General features: G+C 36.5%; 1 protein-coding gene across 1 annotated transcript in view; it reads left to right on the top strand.

Annotated features, from left to right (window-relative positions):
• The window catches only part of TMC1 (transmembrane channel like 1), a gene marked incomplete at its 5' end in the record, with an annotated part of 125,085 nt that overhangs the window by 84,873 nt on the left and 18,480 nt on the right, over positions 1-21,732 (top strand). The window contains 4 exons of the mRNA XM_079112144.1: positions 635-829; positions 3,564-3,743; positions 3,865-4,026; positions 14,085-14,213. Coding sequence (XP_078968270.1) covers positions 635-829; positions 3,564-3,743; positions 3,865-4,026; positions 14,085-14,213 — 666 coding nt within the window. The remainder of the gene's footprint in view (positions 1-634; positions 830-3,563; positions 3,744-3,864; positions 4,027-14,084; positions 14,214-21,732) is intronic.

The following is a 21,732-nucleotide window of genomic DNA, read 5'->3' as shown; positions in this document are numbered from 1 at the left end:
GTTTTCTGTATCTTTAAAAGTAGCATTGAAAAAAAAAAAAAAAAAAATATATATATATATATATATATACTTACCAGGTGGGGAAAAGTAGCATTGGAGGCATTCTAAGCAGCCTAGCTAGTGAGGTATCTTGATGGTTAGAAGGAAGATAAATTCATTGTTTCTGCCCACTGGGATCTGGATGTGGTTTGGATTGTGACTAGCAGGTATCTGATGACCCATGACAGCATTATTATCCCTTAAGGACTTTTCTTCAAGTGTGATAATAAAATAATTGCTACCTAGTTGAAAAAGGAAACATCAGTAATCAGAATCAAAGCGTCTAAATAATAGAACAATGCTTACAAAATATTTACAGACATGAGTTAGCTTAAAATTTGAGATGACTCTAAAACATTCTTTGGTAGCTTTAAAAAATTGTACAGGAAGACAGTATCTTTTATCATGAAGACTCTCCTAGTATTTTAGAGTTTATTGGCAAGAATTTTTCCTTCTTCATTTGCCATTAGTTAGTGACTGGTTTGTAGAATTCCAGGTTTAGTTTACCTTTTTATTTTCACATTCCTGAGTTCATAAAACTTTTCATAGCTAAGATTTTTGTTTGTTTGCTGTGTTTTGTTTTGCTTGGGTACAGGAAGCTATAACAGAAGAAAGAGCAGCCCAAGTAGAAGAAAATGTCCACTTGATCAGATTCCTGAGGTTTCTTGCTAACTTCTTTGTGTTTCTAACACTTGGTGCAAGCGGATACCTCATCTTCTGGGCTGTGAAGCGATCCCAGGAATTTGCGCAGCAAGATCCTGACACCCTTGGGTGGTGGGAGAAAAATGAAGTTCGTCTCTGCATGCTTTTTATGCGCTTAAAACCTGATATTTGCTATTTTGTGAGCTTTGTTTCTATGGTGGGACGTTAGATAAGGCCACTATTTACCTGTCCCCCCCATCTTGGCTTTGTAGTCAACCTGGTTGCACATTTTCCACCCTCTCCCAGTTTTATTTGCAAATTTGTGCTGTATTTTGTTTTGTGACACGGTGGGAAATTAGAAAAGGGAGAGATATTAGAAAGCACATAGTCCGACCACTAGATTTTATAGATGGAATGATGAATTTCAGGAGATTGGGTGATGGCTTTATGGTCATACAGTTAGGAGAAGAGTCAGGGTGAGCACCCAGGAGTCTTGCTTTCAAGTTCAACACTCTTTCTATGACCCCATGTTGCTTTCTCCATAGATTCCCCCTTCTGCCTGTGAAAGATCCAGCTTCTTGAATTTTTTGAACAGCTATGATAAAGACCTTATATCCTACATTTATCTCATTGGAAGCATTCAGAATGCCTCCCCAGTTTTGGGCAAGTTTGGGTTTCCCAGTGTTTCAGGAGAAGCCCAGCTGTCCATCTTCCTTCTAGAAGGCTGGCTCTTAGCCAACTTTGCCTTCAGAGTATCTGTCCGCTCAGTTAGCAGAGAAAGGAGGCTAGAGGTAGATATTTAGAATCAGAGATCACTGATCATGATCATGAGTTGTTTCTGAGGCCTATTCCCTCCATAAAATATCCTTGTGTACAATGTGACATCAGTTTGAACTTGGGGATTTTTAAAGTATGTTCAGAGTTAGGCTGAGGGAAGGATAGACTTCCCACACTGAAACTTCTATAGAACTTACAAACGAACAAACAAACAAAAAAACAAACAAACCAAAAAAAAAATATATATATATATTATATATATAAATCTTAATAGGGAAGAATTTCCTAGAAAAATCTTGGAGAGCAAATGTTATGGTCCATTTCAAAAAAAAAAAAAAAAAAAAAAAAAAAAAAAGGCCCCAAATTGAAACATTCTAGGTATTTCAGAAGTGATGACAGTAGAGATGAGGAACCAGACTATAATCACACAGATGTTTCTTGGTACTTAGAAGTCATTAGTTATAGAATTTTTTTTTTAACTTAAAAAAAGGAACACTTCCAAGCTTATTTAGTAAGTTTTCTTTCAATACTCCCTTTTAATTATAACAGTAAATATAAGCAAAATTATCATGCAGTTTTGGTTTATGGTTCATATTGATCATATGTTTTATATAAACAAACTACGCAAAATAGTGAGTGGTTGATTATCATTAAAACGATCACTGTTTGTAAAAAGATGCTTGAGCCAGTATGGTGGCTCACACCTGCAATCCAAGCACCTTGGGAGGCTGAGGCAAGAGGATTGCAAGTTCAAGGCCATCCTTAGCAACTTAGTGAGATCCTGTCTCAAAATAAATATAATATAGAGGCTTGGGATGTAGCTTAGTGGTCAAGTGCCTCTGGGTTCAATCCCCAGCACCAAAAAAAAAAAAAAAAAAAAAAGAAAAAGAAAAAAAAAAATGCTTGACATCCAATCCATTTTAAGGGACCCCTGAGTCCTGGAGGTCAATGAAGGGGATAATGGGGATTCATGAATAACTTTACAAATCCAATAAGACAGAATTTAAATTTAACTTTATGATTGCACAGGATCTGTTAAGTTTTTATGTTAGACTGAAATTATATCATACTGATTTTATATTATGTCTTGCTGAGTTTTATATCTTCTTGATCATACTTATGAGACATTCTTTAAAAACACCATATTTGCAATTATTTTCTCAACATAGTCTGGTAGTTATCATCATTCAAAGCATGGAATCCACAGGGGAAAACAGGAAATGTTTTGTGTTGACAATAAGCCAGATATTTTAGAAAAATAGGCATGAGAATTTTCTCATTATAAAAGTAGTACATATTTGGAATTCTTTTCTTTAACATAATCTAGCCTGTTGATGTAATAATTAAAGTGTCAAACAATAAGAGGGAGATATTCCGAAGGACACATTTTCTATTTTTCATTTCTTTTTCTGTCTCTCTCACTATATGCCTTTCTCCTTCCCTCCTCCTCCTCTCCCTCTCCTTCCTCCTTTTCCTCTTTTACCTCTCCCTTCTCTTCCTCCTCCTCTTCCCTCTCTTTCTCTTGCCCTCTTTCATTGATTTCCATCCTCCTTCTCTCCTGCCTGCTTGCATCATTCTCTTGCTCATGGATTTGTAAGTCAGTCTTTTATTCTTGCAACTTTTTTACCTTGGCTTCCATAAAATTATGCTGTGTGTTCTAAAAGTTTGCATTCCCAAGATTTAGTATTTAGTCCTAAACCAATCTCAGGGAATTCATTCATTCTTACTGATTAATCCAGCAGTGCTGATATTAATATTCTCAGTTTGGGCCTCATCCTTAAGCAAATAATTTTCCATTTTCTTTGGAAATCTTATAGTGAAGTGCATCTCCATAGCAGAATCAGTTACCAATAGAGTGATATAAATTGCATGCTTCATTGTACCAGGAAACAGAGCATTACTACAGGTACTTACACACTCATACACACATACATCTTGAGAACGTAAGTTGAATATTGTTTTTGTTTGTTAGATCAAATTCTAGAAATGCATGAAGAAATCTTCTTTAGTCTTTATAAAAGATTCAAGGAACTGAGCTGAAAATCTTCCAGAATTCTGGAGGAAAGCACCAATTAACCTGCTCCATTCCTCACATCTCCATGCAGATGAATATGGTTATGTCTCTCCTGGGGATGTTCTGTCCAACACTGTTTGACTTATTTGCTGAACTGGAAGACTACCATCCTCTCATTGCTCTGAAATGGCTCCTGGGACGAATTTTTGCACTTCTTTTAGGCAACCTGTATGTATTTATTCTTGCCTTGATGGATGAGATTAACAACAAGGTAAGCCTTATGTCTGGATTGTCCTTTACACCAGCATTTTGATTTCCCAACCTAATGATGGCCTCCAATGCCTTTGGAAATAGTGCTGTCTTATTTTAGTTTCCATCCCTTTGCTCTCTAGATTGAAGAGGAGAAGCTCGTGAAGGCCAACATCACCCTGTGGGAAGCCAATATGATCAAGGCCTATAATGCATCCCTCTCTGAGAATAGCACTGGGCTACCATTTTTTGTTCACCCTGCAGATGTACCTCGAGGACCCTGCTGGGAAACCATGGTGGGACAGGTAATCCCATCAGCAGAAGTACATGCAATTAGTCAATTGAAAAAAGAGCAGAGTCAATATTTCTTCCATAAGTGTAGTCTATTTTCATTGCTTATTAATAAAAATAGCTTATCACTTGAACTTTTACCATATGCTGGCTCTGAACTTCATATGTACTATCCTATGCAGCTCTCACATCTGTCCCTTGAGATAAGTTCATGTATGCCTCTTTTACAGTTGCAAATAAAGAAAGGAGAGTTTAAAATGATATGAGGAGAAGTTTACTATTTACTTATATTATAATAAAGCACCAAGCTTTAGGTATAGGCTCAAATCAGTATTTAAATGGAGTTCTATTTAGTATTACACATTTACCATAAAAACAAAAAAAAATAGGTTCTTTGGGGATCATATTTAAATTTTAATAATATCAATTTTTGTTAAATAATTTTCCCATGAGCCTTAAAGGAAATACTATTTGAAGTTATTCATTTTCATGGTAATTACATAAATGACTCCAAGGCCAGTGATATTTTATCAGAGAAAAGAAGTGATGTTTCACATGATTTCTGTGCTATAAGGGAGACCAAACCAAATCGAACCAAACAAAACCTACAAGAAAATCTACTTCACAGTCTCTTATTTTTGTACAGATATAATTTATATTTTGAAACACCTATAATTTTATCATGTTATAATTGGCATTCCTAATGTGCTTTTCATAAATTCATTTGGGACTTTAGTTCATCACTGAGTAGAGAAAAACTTAAATATATCATTGTATGTCCTTTAGGCAATAGTTCAGGTTCAGTTGTAATGTAGTGTTTTGTGAAATTATTGACTGATTTTTTTTACAATGTACTTATTTTTTTATAAGATAAAAGGAAAAATGGGAAAGTACTATTTATCTTATTAAACTAATATAATTTAAACAAATAGATATCTTCAACCTCAATATGATGCTCATTAGATGTAAGCTAATCAACTGTGATTTCGATTGCAGGAAAACAGTAAAATCAATATGTATAATGTTAGGCATATATGATTAAAAATTGAGTACAAAATTATGGTTTAATTAAGGATTTTTATTTTACTTTATTTTTTAACCTTTCAGGGATGCGATAAATCCCTACCTTCTTAATTATATATTATTAGACTTTTGATTTTCAGTCAAGCACATTTCATACATGTTTAAAAGAACATATTATATGTGAAATAACATTGAACAAAAGTTGGCAGCATTTAGGAGAGAGATACTTATGATCCAGGTGTGGTAGACAGAATAAGTCACCTCCAAAGTTGTCCATATCCTAGTCCCTGGAATCTATGAATGTGTTGTTATCTTACATGGCAAGATGGACTTTGAAGATGTGATTACATTAAGGATCTTGGGTTGGAAGAATTATTCCAAATGATGAGTGGACCTAGTAAAAAATCACAAGGGTCATTATAATTTAAAGACAAAAACGTCAACATCAGAAAATTGAGATATGGCAATAGAACGAGAGGTTGGATTGATGTGCTTTACAGGTAGAGGAAGGAACCATGAGCCAAAGAATGAGGGCAGCCTCTAGGGGTTAGAAAGGGCAAGGAAACAGATTTTCCCCATATCTATACTTTTAGACTTCTGACTTCTAGAACTGTGCAAAAATAAATTTGTATTGTTTTAAGCCATTAAGTTTGGGGCAATTTGTTATAGCAGTAATTGGAAATGACTGCTCATGGGTACATGGGTTTCCATATTTCAAGACTTTTTGTCATGAAATATGATCACAATACTTAACACAAGTCTGTTTATCACATCTAAGTTGACCTCTGAATCTTCTGTAACACTTTCAAGAAATGAAAAAACTCTCAGATTTTGAGATATTCCCTTCTATACTTCCTAGACTATAGGCTGGCACAAGAGCTAAGAAACCTACCCTTCAACAAGGCAAGTACCTACTAAACAAGATTAATAAAATTAACTATAAAGAATAATATCTGGATTGGCCACTTCTGGAAAAAGAAAATGCTTAGATTATATATGAAGTATTATTCTAGGAGATGTTTATATTTCTGAAGCAGAAATTTCTGTAATAGTCCCACACATAGTGACTTAAAATAAAGGAAAAGCCATCAATTCAATTCTTCCTCTTGGAAGTCCCCAGACCATGATGCTTGTTTTAAAAATCCTGTGTTCTAAAAATGCTATGTGTAGTGATTTTTCATTTTCCTTATATTGTCATTTGTATAGTTGAATTTCCTCTTTTTCTTTCACTCTGCCTTCTCCAAAAGAGCGGTAAGCACATGAAGTCTGCAGACCAGCAGGGGAAGGGTAGTAGCTCTGAACAGAAATGCTGAGGAGTTAGGTATAATCCCCAGGAATGAAGGGAACACACTGGACATAATGACTGAGTGCTGGTGTGTTTTGACCTCTATGATATCAATATGTGTCTGTACTGCTGTATTTGGAAACATTTCTATCATTTAGTCAACTGAACATTGAAAAACTAGTAAAAGCAGATGCATTAATATAATGGCAAGGATGCCCCCCTGTAGGGTCATTGATCATTCTGTTACCAGTTCCACAAATTCCTTTCCCCCTTCACAGTTGCACACTGCTTTGTTTCTCCTAAAGGATGCTGTGGGATTCAAAGTTCTCTTAGTTCTAAATACAGGTAATTTGTCTGCAGTGATTCCCAAGTTGTCATTTAGTCTTATTTCCAATGGCACTCAATAGAGAGACAGTGGAGTATTTGAGGGTCATCTGTTTGAAGACATTTACTAAAGTTTGCATTTTGCAAAAGGAAAGAAGCCAAGAACTGGGAATAATAATGACAGTGGCTAACATTGATTAGATATGTCTAATGTGACAACTACTACCTCCTTGAATTTTTAAATTACTCTGTGAGACATGTCTTATTATCATTCTCATTTTGTAGGTGAGGAGATTGAGACTGAGAAAAATAATTCTTCAAAACTTCCCAGGAAGTCAATGCCAGGAGCCAGATTTAACCTACATAGCCAGAGTCCTTGTTCATAGTGCTGAATCATTCTCCAGAACAATCAGCTTCAGGACAGATGTTCCTAGCTTGGAACATCTGTGATGTCCTTGCCTGTCATTTTGCCTTCTCCTCTTTTTTTTTTTTTTTTTTTTTTTTTTTATTTTATTGTAAACAAATGGGATACATGTTGCCTCTCTGTTTGTACATGGTGCAAAGGCATACCATTTGTGTAATCATAAATCCACATACAATAATGTTGTTTGATTCATTCTGTTATTTTTTCCCCTTCCCCCCACCCCTCCCACCCCTCTTTACCCTCTATACAGTACTTTCTTCCTCCATACTTGCCCCCCTCCCTAACCCTAACTCTAACCCTAACACTAACACTTCCCTCCCCCCCATTATGTGTCATCCTCCACTTATTAGCGATATCATTCGTCCCTTGTCTTTTTGAGATTGGCTTATCTCACTTAGCATGATATTCTCCAATTTCATCCATTTGCCTGCAAATGCCATAATTTTGTCATTCTTTATGGCTGAGTAATATTCCATTGTGTATATATACCACAGTTTCTTTATCCACTCGTCAATTGAAGGGCATCTAGGTTGGTTCCATAGTCTGGCTATTGTGAATTGAGCAGCTATGAACATTGATGTGGCTGTATCTCTGTAGTATGCTGATTTTAAGTCCTTTGGGTATAGGCCAAGGAGTGGGATAGCTGGGTCAAATGGAGGGTCCATTCCTAGTTTTCTAAGGAATCTCCACACTGCTTTCCAGAGTGGCTGCACTAATTTGCAGCCCCACCAGCAATGTATGAGTGTACCTTTCTCCCCACATCCTCGCCAACACCTGTTGCTTGTATTTTTGATAATCGCCATTCTAATTGGGGTGAGATGGAATCTTAGGGTGGTTTTGATTTGCATTTCTCTTATTACTAGAGATGTTGAACATTTTTTCATATGTTTATTGATTGCTTGTACATCTTCTTCTGTGAAGTGTCTGTTCATTTCCTTAGCCCATTTGTCGATTGGATTATTTGTATTCTTGGTGTAGAGTTTTTTGAGTTCTTTATAGATTCTGGAGATTAGTGCTCTATCTGAAGTATGATTGGCAAAGATATTCTCCCACTCTGTAGGCTCTTTCTTCACATTACTGATAGTTTCCTTTGCTGAGAGAAAGCTTTTTAGTTTGAATCTATCCCAGTGGTTGATTCTAGCTTTTATTTCTTGTGCTATGGGAGTCCTGTTGAGGAAGTCTGGTCCTAGGCCGACATGTTGAAGATCGGGACCTACTTTTTCTTCTATAATCTGCAGAGTCTCTGGTCTGATTCCAAGGTCCTTAATCCATTTTGAGTTGAGTTTTGTGCAGGGTGAGAGATATGGGTTTAGTTTCATTCTGTTGCATATGGATTTCCAATTCTCCCAGCACCATTTGTTGAAGAGGCTATCTTTTCTCCATTGCATATTTTTGGCGCCTTTGTCTAGTATTAGAAAGTTGTATTTATTTGGGTTTGTGTCCGTGTCCTCTATTCTGTACCATTGATCTACCTGTCTATTTTGGTACCAGTACCATGCCGTCTTTGTTACTATTGCTTTGTAATAAAGTTGAAGTTCGGGTATTGCGATACCCCCTGCTTCATTTTTCCTGCGAAGGATTGCTTTAGCTATTCTGGGTTTCTTATTCTTCCAGATGAATTTCATGATTGCTTGCTCTATTTCTGTAAGGTACGTCATTGGGATTTTAATTGGGATTGCATTGAATCTGTATAGCACTTAATGATTGCCTTAGGTTTATTGGTCAAAACTGCCTGAATATTTCAACTCAATGTCACCAGTGTGAAGTTATTCAGTGGGGTATGTGGTGCTCAAAACCAGGCCTGTGTAGAATTCAGGTGTCCCATCTGGATTAGCATACTAGAACTGGAATTGAATTATGTCCTTGAGGTAGACTGGACCAATTTTGAAATTCTTTTTTTCTTTGAAGCAGTATATTCCTTCTATGGTTTGTGAATAGATATTTAAAATTTACAATATGAAATGAATCCTCTTCAGGCATTTTATATAAAAGTTGCTTTGTTTCCTGGGAAAAAGTAGAATTTCAGCCACTGCAATGAGGATGCTGAGGAGGATGTGGAAGACTTCTTGACCACTTTGAAATTTTCTTACCTGAACAAATCTTCCTGACCTGGCAGTGCAAACTGAAAATCTTTTTCATAGCCTACTTTTCATTCATACTAGTTATTAAGATCTGAACTCAAAATGGACTGGGGAATGAAAGGAGAATAATTACAGGGAAAAGAAATATTGTATCCCAAAATAATTTCAGGAGTTTACTATCACTTATTTATTCATCCATCCATCCATCCATCCATCCATCCATCCATCCATTCATTCATTTATCCCATGTTTATTGAATAGGTGCTAAATACCAGGCAATATGCTAGATACTGGAGATCTAAAGGAAAACAAAGATGAACCAGTTTCTCTGCCTTTATAAAAATTTTAAGGTATTGCGAGTAAAGAGGCTTAAGGCCATAAATAAAATAATTACAAAATTGCAAATATATCATAACAACAAAGTACTATAAGAATAAAATGCTTGACACTGAGATAGAAACCATCAAAACCTACCAACCAAGAAAAGCCCAAGATCAGATGGATTTTCAGCTAAATTCTACACGACCTTTAAAGAAGAACTAATACCAATACTCCTCAAAGTATTCCAGGAAATAGAAAAGGAGGGAACCCTTCCAAACGCATTCTATGAAGCTAGCATCACTCTGATACCAAAACCAGACAAAGATTCATTAAGGAAAGAAAACTTTAGACCAATATCCCTGGTGAACAAAGATGTGAAAATTCTTAACAAAATACTGGCAAATCACATACAAAAATATATTAAAGAGATAGTGAACCATGATCAAGTGGAGTTTATTATTCCAGGGATGCAACATTGGTTCAACATCCAGAAATCAACAAATGTAATTCATCACATCAATTGACTTAAAGTTAAGAATCACATGATTATTTCAATAGATGCTGAGAAAGCGTTTGATAAAATAAAGCACCCCTTCATGCTTAAAACACTAGAAAAAATAGGAATAGTAGGAACATACCTCAACATTATAAAGGCCATCTATGCTAAGCCCACAGCCAACATCATTCTTAACAAATGATGTTGAAAGCATTCTCTCTAAAAACTGGAACAAGACAGGGATGCCCTCTTTCACCACTTCTATTCAACATTGTCCTTGAAACACTAGCCAGAGCAATTAAACAGACCAATTAAAGGAATACAAATAGGAAAAGAAGAACTCAAGCCATCACTATTTGCCAATGACATGATTCTGTATTTAGAGGATCCAAAAAATTCCACTAGAAAACTTCTAGACCTAATAAATGAATTCAACAAAGTAGCAGGATATAAAATCAATATGCATAAATCTAATGCATTTCTATTCATAAGTGATTAATCCTCTGAAAAAGAAATCAGGAAAACCACTCCATTCACAATAGCCTCAAAATAAAATAAAATAAAATAAAATAAAATACTTGGGACTCAATCTAACAAAAGAGGTAAAAGACCTCTATAAAGAAAACTACAGAACACTAAAGAAAGAAATTGAAGAAAACCTTAGAAGATGGAAACATCTCCCATGTTCTTGGACAGATAGAATTAACATTGTCAAAATGGCCATTCTACCAAAGGCACTATACAGATTCAATGCAATTCCAATTAAAATTCCAATGACATTCCTCATAGAAATAGAGAAAGCAATCATGAACTTCATCTGGAAGAACAAGAGACCTCAAATAGTCAAAACAATCCTGAGCAGAAAAAGTGAAGCAGGAGGTATCACAATACCAGATCTTAAACTATACTACAGAGCAATAGTAACAAAAAGAGCATGGTACTGGTATAAAAATAGAGAGGTAAATCAATGATACAGAATAGAAGACACAGAGATGAACCCACATATAGTCACCTCATACTAGACAAAGGAGCCAGAAACATACAATGGAAAAAAGATAACCTGTTCAACAAACGGTGCAGGGAAAATTTGAAATCCATATGCCGTAAAGGGAAATTAAACCTCTATCTCTCACCTTGCACAAAACTCAACTCAAAATAGATCAAGGACTTAGGAGTTAGACCAGAGACCCTGCATCAAATGGAAGACAAAGTAGGCCCGAATCTTCATCATCTTCATCATGTTGGCTTAGAATCAGACTTCCTTAACAAGACTCCCAAAGCACAAGAAATCAAAGCAAGAATCAATAAGTGGGATGGACTCAAACTAAAAAGCTTTTTCTCAGCAAAGGATACAATCAATAATGTGCAAAGAAAGCCTACAGAGTGGGAGAAAATCTTTTCCACACGCACTTTAGATAGAGCACTTATCTCTAAAATTTATAAAGAATTTATAAAACTTTATATCAAAAATACAAAGAACCCAATCAGTAAATGGGCCAAGGAACTGGACAGACACTTTACAGAAGAAGACATACAGGTGATTAATAAATATATGAAAAAGTGTTCAACATCTCTAGTAGTTAGAGAAATGCAAATCAAATCCACCCTAAGATTTCATTTCACTCCATTTAGAATGGCTATTATCAAGAACACAAACAGTAATAGATGTTGGCATGGATGTGGGGAAAAAGGCACACTTGTACACTGCTGGTATAGTTGCAAATTGGTGCAGCCACTCTGGAAAGCAGTGTGGAGAATCCTCAGAAAACTTGGAATGGACTCACCTTTTGACCCAATTATCCCACTCCTCAGTTTATACCCAAAGGACTTAAAATTAGCATATTATAGTAATGCAGCCACATCAATGTTTATAGCAGCTCAATTCACAATAGCTAGATTGTGGAACCAACCTAATTGCTCTTCAATAGATGAATGGATAAAGAAACTGTGGTAATATATACACAATGGAATATTACTCAACCATAAAGAAGAATAATATTATGCCATTTGCAAATAAACGGATGGAATTGGAGAATATCATGCCAAGTGAAATAAGTCAATCCCAAAAAACCAAAGGCCAAATGTTTTCCCTGATAAGTGGAGGATGATATATAATGAGGGTGGGGAGTGAGAGAAGAATGGAGGAACTTTATATTATGTAGAAGGAAATGAGAGGGAAGGGGGGTATGAAAAATTGTGGCATGAGACAGACATCATTAGCCTATGTACATGTACGATTACAGGAATGGCGTGAATCTACATCGTACACAACCATGGAAGCGAAATGATGTACCCCATTTGTGTACAATGAATCCAAATGCAGTCTGTAAAAAATAAGTAAATAAATAATTTTTAAAAATAAATAAATAAAATGCTTGAAATCTGAGAACTTCCCAGAGAGAGCTGCCCTAATGTGTAGTCATTGACATAAACTGAGCCAAGAGGTGCATTAAAAGTGACTAATAGAGTGAAGGTCATATAAAAGGCCCTGTGGCCTGAGGAAGTATGAAGTTGGAGGATCTGCTTGGAGGGTCTGAAAGACGGTCAGTGACACTGGAGGAGAGAAGACAAAGGGAAGAGCAACGCCAGAGAAATATGGAGGGCTAAACAAGTGGGTCCCTAGAATGACAAAAACTGGCCCAGGTGTGACAACTCTCAGCACATCTGTGGGGAAATACTCTCTCTTTTCCTGCATCGTTCTTGTGCGCCCTATTCCTCTTGAAGAACATTTCCTCCAATGGGCTCTGTTTACAAGCCAGGTCTCTGTTTACAGAGTGTCACAGGTGCTACTTTGAGTGAGAATTAATGCTAAGACAGTTGTTTAAATTTATATTGTTTTCAATAATTTTTTGTTTTTATTTATATTGCAGTTAGCATCTATTTACGGTAGTTGATATATACCTTGTATTTCTTCCAATAGTAGTCATCGTTGAAAAATGAAGTATACTAAGGTTAACCAAGATAGCCGATGATGATATTTCACATGGCCCCCAGACACTGCAGGACCCGTGAAGGTGTACATGACCACCTGGAGCTTAGGAAACACAGCTCTGGAACATGAGGCTGGAAATTCACCTAGTGACTACTAGTTAAATGCACCTTTGCTCTATGAGATAGCTCACTGGTTATTTTCGAAGGGAGGCTACTGAGGTAGCTGGAAATAAAAATCCAAAAGGTTCTCACAGTAGATTAGGATCTTTACAAAAATATGGGACTGAGTATTTTCAGTGCTAATTTTCAGATTATTGGAAAGAAACAGAAAGGGAGCAGCAGAAATGAACTATGGTGATGAACATTTGCTGTTGGGTATCTATTAGAGTATACATAAAATATACTATTGTATATCACTATTGTCATGTGATTTTCCATAAGGAAGTAGTGACCTTCCTCTTTAAATCACAGCACATATACTTTGCACATGAATTCAAAACCATGCCACTAAAGTGACCAGTCTTGAATTTTCCAGATTCTTTATAATATTTTGTACATATATAGATGCATACATGCATGCAGAGGATGTTTTTAACCAACAAATGAATTCATACCACATACCTGGTTTGGTACTTTTTTTTTTTTTTCAGTGTTAGGAATGGAGTCTAGGACCTTGTGCATGCAGAGCAAGTGTCCTACCGTAGAGCTACATCTCCAGCCCTGGTTTTATAAATTTTTGAAAACCCATCTTCTATGAGAAAATTGTAGCACTTTTTAAAACACTTTGTTGAGATACAATTTGCATCCCACAATTTTTGCCCATTTGAAGTTTACAATTCAAGGCCAGATGTCTTCCATCTCTATGTTGCCTGTATTCTCCTTTTTTTTTTTTCTTTTCTTTCTTTTTTTTTTTTTTAATTTTATTCTTGTGTCACACTTTTGAAAGTTACTAGGTAAGAAAAAGACTTTTGTCATATTGATTTCGGGATGGGGAATAATTATTTTGAGGCTATCGAAACAAAGGTGAAAGAAACAGTTTCCATTTAGCAGATATGCCTGGAAGTTTATTTTTTCTTTCACCATTAATTGCAGTCTTAAAGCCAATAATATTCTAGAAACATGACAAATTTGATGCCAACACTAAGACCATTTGAGATGATGTTTTCATACAAATAATGTCCCAACAGGAATTCGTGCGACTGACCGTTTCTGATGTTCTGACGACTTATGTCACAATTCTCATCGGTGACTTCCTCAGGGCATGTTTCGTAAGGTTTTGCAATTACTGCTGGTGCTGGGATTTGGAATATGGATATGTAAGTAAGATATTCATTTTTTTCAGATTTTCCTTTTATGCACATGCTATTTTCTTTTCTATGCCTCACAGTTTGATAGGTGAGATCACCTTTTTAGATGTCAATAAATGAAGGCCGGTGAACATAGTCATAATTCAGAGGAGGTCAGACTCAAGGCAGCACAGGATGGCTTAAGCAATGGGTACATGGGTACATGTCAGTCAAAATGTTGAACTCAGGAAATCTTGGCCCCATAGTGATCCCTGGCCCCTTGAAGCTGGCATGTTTCCAGTAATAGGCAGGATGCAATCAATTTCGCCTTCTATTAATTCTTTTGCATTCTGCTGCACTACTGGATTGTTATCCTGTGCCAGTTACTATGCAGTGAACTGGGGGTTAAAAGAATTCAGTAAATTTGGTGCTTCATAAAGCTCACAGTCTAATAAGGGACTGACAGAGACAACAACAGGGGCTGTGGAAGTTTCAAGAAGACTGGGTTCATCCAGCACAGGTTGCTGGTATGTAGAGCTGGAATCTGGCAGGGCAGCTTCATTTCCTGAAACAATGGCCTAGGTTTATCTGAACCCACTAGTGCTGACTCAATTACCAGCTTTCCCTCTATGCTCAACTCTAAGTCCTTCACAAGTTTAAGGGAAGCAGCACAGCACATGTGGTTCTGTGGTCTAACACGGCACCAGGTTTCCACTGTCCCTTTTGCAAATGAAAGTGGCTTCAGTTATGCTGGGAAATATGACCGGGGGGATTGGTAGTATTCATGTGCTTAAATCCTCCAGTGGTTTTGTATGCATTTCAAATGAATTCCACATCCCTCTCTAGAGCCTTCAGTACCCTAAATAATCTGCTTTTCTTTCTGAGCTCATCTGCTACCACTTTTGCTCTTGCTTTGTAAAGTCCACAGGCCTGAACTTTTTTATGCTCAAACAAAAAATGGTCCTTGCATTTGTTCTTGCTGTTTCTCTCTCAAGGCTTACTGTTACTTTACAGCTTCACACACCTGGTTTCTTCTTATCACCAAGGACTCAGCTAATAGTTCACCTCTTCAGCTCTTCTCTGACCATCTACTCTAACATAGCCCATCGTGCCCTCTGTATTACGACATGCTGTTTAATTTATTTGTAAAATGTTTAACTATTTGAGATTCCTTTTTTAAAAAATGTTCTTATTATCTGTGAAAACACAACCTCTGACCTCTGTTATATGAACTGTGCTAATCATGCAGCAGGCATCCTCTGTGACTGGCTGGTTGACTGTTGAACTTCCACCTCCCAGTACCATCAAGGCATCCCTGGCTGTTAACAGATTGTGCATCCTCCCAGGGATGTGCTCATGGAGTCAATTCTGGATCAGGGTTCTGGAGCCAGAGATGCTTCTGTTCTTACCAATGTATGAGTTCTTTATAGCTGATCTGCCTTCTATCTCATACTCTCCAATCTCTGGACAGACCTATATTCAAGACTGTTTTCAAAGACTCCAGGCTACATCCCCTGGCTATCTGACTTTGAGATGGTGCCTTTCATTAGGTCATTGCTATCACTCCCATTGCAAATGGAAGTGCCTTCTCGTAAGGTCCAAAAGTAGTTAGGTAATGCTCTTTGGTGAATGACAGTGAGGTAATGCTATGGATCCAGGATGCTGGTGAGTTGCTTTTCCAGCCCTTGCTATGAGGTATTCAGCTGGCTTTGGTTCATTTCTATTTTCCTTGCCTGATTCAGCTCTTCTAAGGCAGACATAAAAATTGCTATTTCTTTTCCTAGACCATTGCCTGGCTTTTATTTGCCTTTTATCCCTTGCTGTTTTCTTCTTAAGTGGCAGATAATTTGACTGCAAATATGAAGTCAATATAACATGACCTGGATGCATAAAAGCTGTAATTAAATGACTATAATTTATTATTTATTGAGTGCTGACAGTGCTCTTGGGTTAGTACAAAGTACAGGAAACAAGTTTCTGTTTTAGGTCATAGAGAAAGAATTTTCTCTCATGTTACCTTTGGAAAGCTCTTTGGAGAAAAGCTCAGAATCAAAACAAGTTTTAAAATATTAATGTTGAATGATGTATCTTTGACGTGTATCCTATCATCATTGACCCCTCAAGAGGAGAGTTCACTCTGTTGATTGCCTACCAGGAGTAAACCTATGGGCAGCTTCTGTGTTAGGTGATAGGGAACATGGAGGTGTAGAGAGATGTAGCCTGCAGAGATGTTATGAACTTGGGACTGCAGGCTAGATTCAAATAACAGATATTGGTTTTTATTTGATCTGTTCAGTGTTCCTGTTGTTTTTGTCTTTTTACATGCTAATATTTAAACACTTGGGAAATTTTACATAAAATACATGGACTTCTTACTTTTCTTGACATTTTTGGAAAGCCTGGCAATATTAAGTCCATAGTCTCACTAGGGTTAGCTGGAGCTGAGAGCTTACTGCTTACTGAGGGTGGGACAGTCAATCTCCTGTCCCTCATACTCCATTGCTCTTTTACATTTCAAGCTTTCAATATCAATAAAGGGTAGAAAAAGGTAAATCCTAAATTATGGAATTTTGGAGAGAGTGGGGGAGACAGAGAGAGAGATAGGGGTCAGTGTTGGGGGGAGGAGAGGGGGCAAAGGGGGGCTTCGCCTCAGTAGAAACGCAAAGACATTATAGAGGAGGAGGCATTCAAATGGAGTCTCAAAGTTTGTTTAGGATTTCAGGAGATGGAGGAAAAACATTCCTGGCAGAGGGACAAGTGTAAGTCCCGAGAGCTGGAAAGTATGCACAGTGTAGATATCTGACCAGGGCTGTTTGGGAAAAGAGGTTGAGAGCATGTTTCTGTGCTGTTCTCCTAGATCTGCTAATTGATGGTATGTTTCATAAAGTACCTGTCACGAAGGGAAGGAGAACCTGAGATGGGCAGAGGAGATACTCAAGAATCCTTTCAGAAATAAAATTTCAGAAATAAAATTTCCATCACAACTCCCCATAATTATATTTCTCTGTCTCCCTGAATTCCAAAAATAATGAGTTCATTATAAAATATTTGAAAAATGTGATAAAACTAAGTATGAAAATAAAAATTAAAGATAATCCCAACACTGATGAGATTATTTAGGTTATTTCAATCAAGTAACATTAACATTATTTATTTATTGTTTATGTATAGATAAACAAGTACTGTATTTTAATATATAGCATTATAGATTTTTTTAAAAATGTGCATACATATATGTTTATATATGTAAGTAGGTATGTGTGTATACAGAGAGATAGATAATCTATTTACTTAACTTTTTGTCACCCAACAGTGATCATTTTCTCATGTTATTAACTGCTCTTTTATAACATCTCCCTCTGCCTTTTTGGTGCTACAGATTTCACCCAGGGCCTTGCTCATGCGAAGTGTGCACTCTACCACTGAGCTGCAATCCCAGTCCCCCATAATATAGTTTTTAAAAATTTGGCATGATATTCTACATATGGGCTTACTATAGTTAATCAGTTTTTAAATTTGTCAGCTGAGCTGTGTCTGTTATTGTAGTTATAATAATTGTTACAATTGCATTTAATTATGATGATGTAGATAAATCTTCGTAGGTAAATTATAGTGGTATGCATAAATTATTTCCTTATCATATGTTTCCCTAGGTTGAATTTTTTGGTCATAGAAAGAAAACCTATTTTAAAAAACCCATTATCCTTTATAACAACAACCTGTGTAAAAATTAAACTCTCAAATTTCACCATCAGAGTCAGAGACCCATAGAATGCTAAAGTTGGGTTGAATTTTGACCCATAATGCTTGTATTTTACAAATGAAAAACTTATTTGAATTGAAGTGAGGATCCTAAGTTTATTCAGCCAGAAAATCAGTAAGGACAAGAAAGTGTATTTCTCAACAAAAACAATATGTTATACGTATCGTATTATCCTGGTTTCATCTGAGTAAGTAGGGTTGAAAGTGATCTTGTATATTTTTCCAGCCAAAATGTATGACCAAAGTATTATCAGAACAAATCTATGAAGATGAACTGAGGTGGGAAAGTTACTTGTATGAAGTAGATTATTAGTATGTATGACAAGTTACTATTCCCAAGTGTTTCTAAAGGGTCTGCTGACTTCTGGGGAGTGGAATGATTTGTTCCCAGGAGGAATTTTACCTGCTCTGTTTCAGTCCAAGGTGAGGCCTCTCATAAACTTTTCAGGTTTTCCTTAACAATTCAATGCAAAATGTCTTTACTGTCATTTAAGTTTTCACTGACACGAACTTCAGAATTTATCACCAAAGTTAGTAGAGAATATCCAAGAAGAAACAGAATAGAATGCAGGGCATGGGACGAGAGTATGTTGAATAAACTCACCACCTTGTTCACAGTTGAATGTTTAAGGTGATTCTTTCTCAAATTATATGTCGAAAATATAAGAGATTTTTCTCAAGATCAAATGAAGAGGCTTAAATTTATCCATCGAAGAAGCATATGATTGCCAGCCCATCCAAGTGGATTCCCAATCACATTAAAGAGTATTATATTTATGTATTGATATGCATCAGTAACATTATAATACTTTAAATTTATTATTCCATGTAAACATACCAACAATGCTATGTACCATTATTCCTACTTTATGGTAAACTGAGGCTTAGAGAATGTTAAATAACTTGCTCAGAGATATTGGCCTGGTCAGTGGTAAACCCAAATCTGATCAACTTTAAAACCATCAACCAGATTTCCACCATGATTTCACTGTCATGCTTAACCCTAGAAGTTTCAAGAACACTACAAAAGCATGAACCAAACTATGGATTTTTGTACTCAAGCTGTCCTAGGCTTACATAGGTTACTTGCGGTAGAATGGAGGTAGCAGGATGGGCCAGCATTTAGATTAGATAATAAACTGATGTTCCCTAGCTTGGAATGTGGCTATGAGGTAGCAGTCAGGAAGAGAGCAAGATAAAGAGTTAGTAAAATGTCATGGACATCTCTTGAGGAGTTGAGGACATAGAAGCAGAGACAGGATAGGTAGGCTCTTATTGAAGTTCCACTGAATCTGTGAATAGAACCCACCTGCAAACAGAATCCTACTCTCAACTAGAGTTGAAGTTCAAATCATCCCAGTAGATGAGGCTAGGATTTGTCTTATATTAGTGGTTCTCAAATTTAAGCATGCATCAGAGTCTCTGAGGAACCAGGAAGATATAACATTTCTGATTTGGTATCTCTGGGCAGGGCCCAAGAATTAACTTTTCTTTCAAGTTCCCAGATGATGCTGTGACTCTGGTCTGGAAGCCACACTTGAAGACTGCTCCTCTGGAGCTGCGGCCTAGGTCAGCCTGCTGCTCCAAGAAGAATGATTCCATCTTTAGAAATTGAGATTTATGTGAAAAAGTTCAGGCAGGTCATTGCAAAGACAGAATTAATTCTTTCTGACATCCTGAATTGCATTTCACAATATCTGTATGTGGGAAATTTGCTCCAAATAACTAAACTTGCAAGGAGACTATGAATCTCCCTGGGATTTTTAGTTCAATGAGAACCATGTATCTCTTCCCTCTGGGAAGATGGCTGACTGTAGCTCACCAGAAACAAGGTCCAAAATAAGAAGAGATCATTCCTAATCCCTTGACTATCTTGGACCTTGTCCTAAATCCAAATGGGTTCTTCTGTTGTTGACCTCTAACAATCTTGGTAGGGATGAGTGGCCATTAGGGAGTTCATTATGCTTTTCTCATTTTGTTATCTCAGGTTTTAGGAAAACTTGTTCCCCCACCCTCAGCATCTTTTATCTTTAAGGTTTTCTTTTCTATTTTAGAGGCAATTAAGCAAGTATATTTCAAATTAATTTATATTTATTGAAGTATTTCTTTAATATTTAAAAATATAATCTCATGTTTTGAAAATTAAATTTATATGTAGGTATGTTTCTTTTTTTTTTGTGCCGTCTAAAGTATATTTAATTTTTAGAGTTGGATGTTCTGTGTTTAATACAGGAAGTATTAAATATAATTTCTGATGTACTCACAGAGAAGAAATTCTTTAATAATAGGATCTAATTTTTAACCAATAACAGATTTTGGATGAGAAAGGGATCTTAGAAATTACATAGTTTGGGAGTTAGTAAACTTTTTTCTGCAAACGATCAGGCAGTATTTTAGCTTTTGCAAGCTACGTGGTCTCTGTTGTAACCAATCAACTCTATTGTTTTAATTGAAAATGGTCACAGACAATGTATGAATGGATGAATGCAGCTGCATTACAATAAAAATTATTTATAAAAATAGGTGGCAGTCCAGATTAGGCTCATGGACTTTACCCATTTAGTTCATTTTATTAATTTATCTGTGAGGAAACTGAGACCTGAAGAAATAAGTGACAGACCCAGCTCACCTGGCTAGGAAGTAGTGGGGCAAAGTCTACTACTCAGGTATCAGCTTTACTCCACAGGACCACTTGGAGCACAGAGCCACCCTGAATCAATTTAGATATCAAGGTTTTATTCCTCTAGCTGTTCCTGCTACAAACAGTATAAGGCCAGGGTAGCCCAGGGTGTCTTTAGAGCTTTTTGGTCAACTTGTTATGAATATTTCATCTGAAATGGCCTGCAAGAGGTTTATGGGTTTGTGAGAGAGGAAAGAAAGTAAGCACTCAAAAAATTGAGTTTTCTCCTTTCTAGTACATAAGCAGGCTGTATCATGACACCATTCTAAGAGGACAAAGTTGAAAGTTTGGTTTTGAAATGGCACAGAGAAATGCTCAGTGGCCACAGATGGTACTGACCACCTGACCAAGCATTTTTCAAATGTATTCTGTGACCACACAGGACCTCAGAAGAGTGCAGAGTGCTCCCACCAAAAGGACTGATTCTCCTGTTAAGCAGCAACTATTTTTCTTTGTGAAGAACACTGTTTTTGTTTTTGTTTCTTTTTTCATTGTTGATTTTAGAACAAGAACATTTGCATCCGGTGAACATTATGCTTCTAGGAAATCAGCTAACTAGGTCAAATACTTCACAGGTATCTTGGTTGAATTTATGTTGAAATCAACCAGATCATCTTTGTCCTATCAATATTTATTTGTTCTGTTATTATCATATTATCATTTTATCTTGAAATTTAACCATTCTTGTTATGACGTACTTGCTGTTTATTTCCTGAATCTGTTACAAAGCAGACTCACATCTTTCAGGGTGAATAGGAAAAATGCTACTGCCTTTGGAGGAAGTAGATGAAATTGAGGTTTGGCTTTAGATTTTTGAGGCAAAACACTTGAAATTTGGGGGTAATTTTGTTGGGGTCCCAAGTCAGAGACCTATTCTATCTTCTTGATGATATGTTTTTGAGTTCTTGGGAAAAAAAATAGATATTGTCTCAGGTTTTGTGTGTGTGTGTGTGTGTGTGTGTGTGTGTCTTATTGACCCGCTCACTTTATATTGACTGCTCTCTTACTCTCTTGCTACCTATTAGTTTCCAAATTCTCTATCTCAAATTAAATAGGAGACAGTTTCATTGCTGGTGCTAATTGGACTAAATTATTGGTAGAAGCAAT

This window comes from Sciurus vulgaris, assembly GCF_902686455.1.
Source record: "Sciurus vulgaris genome assembly, chromosome: 15".
Lineage (NCBI taxonomy): Eukaryota > Metazoa > Chordata > Mammalia > Rodentia > Sciuridae > Sciurus > Sciurus vulgaris.
This window is presented reverse-complemented; position numbering and strand designations above follow the sequence as displayed.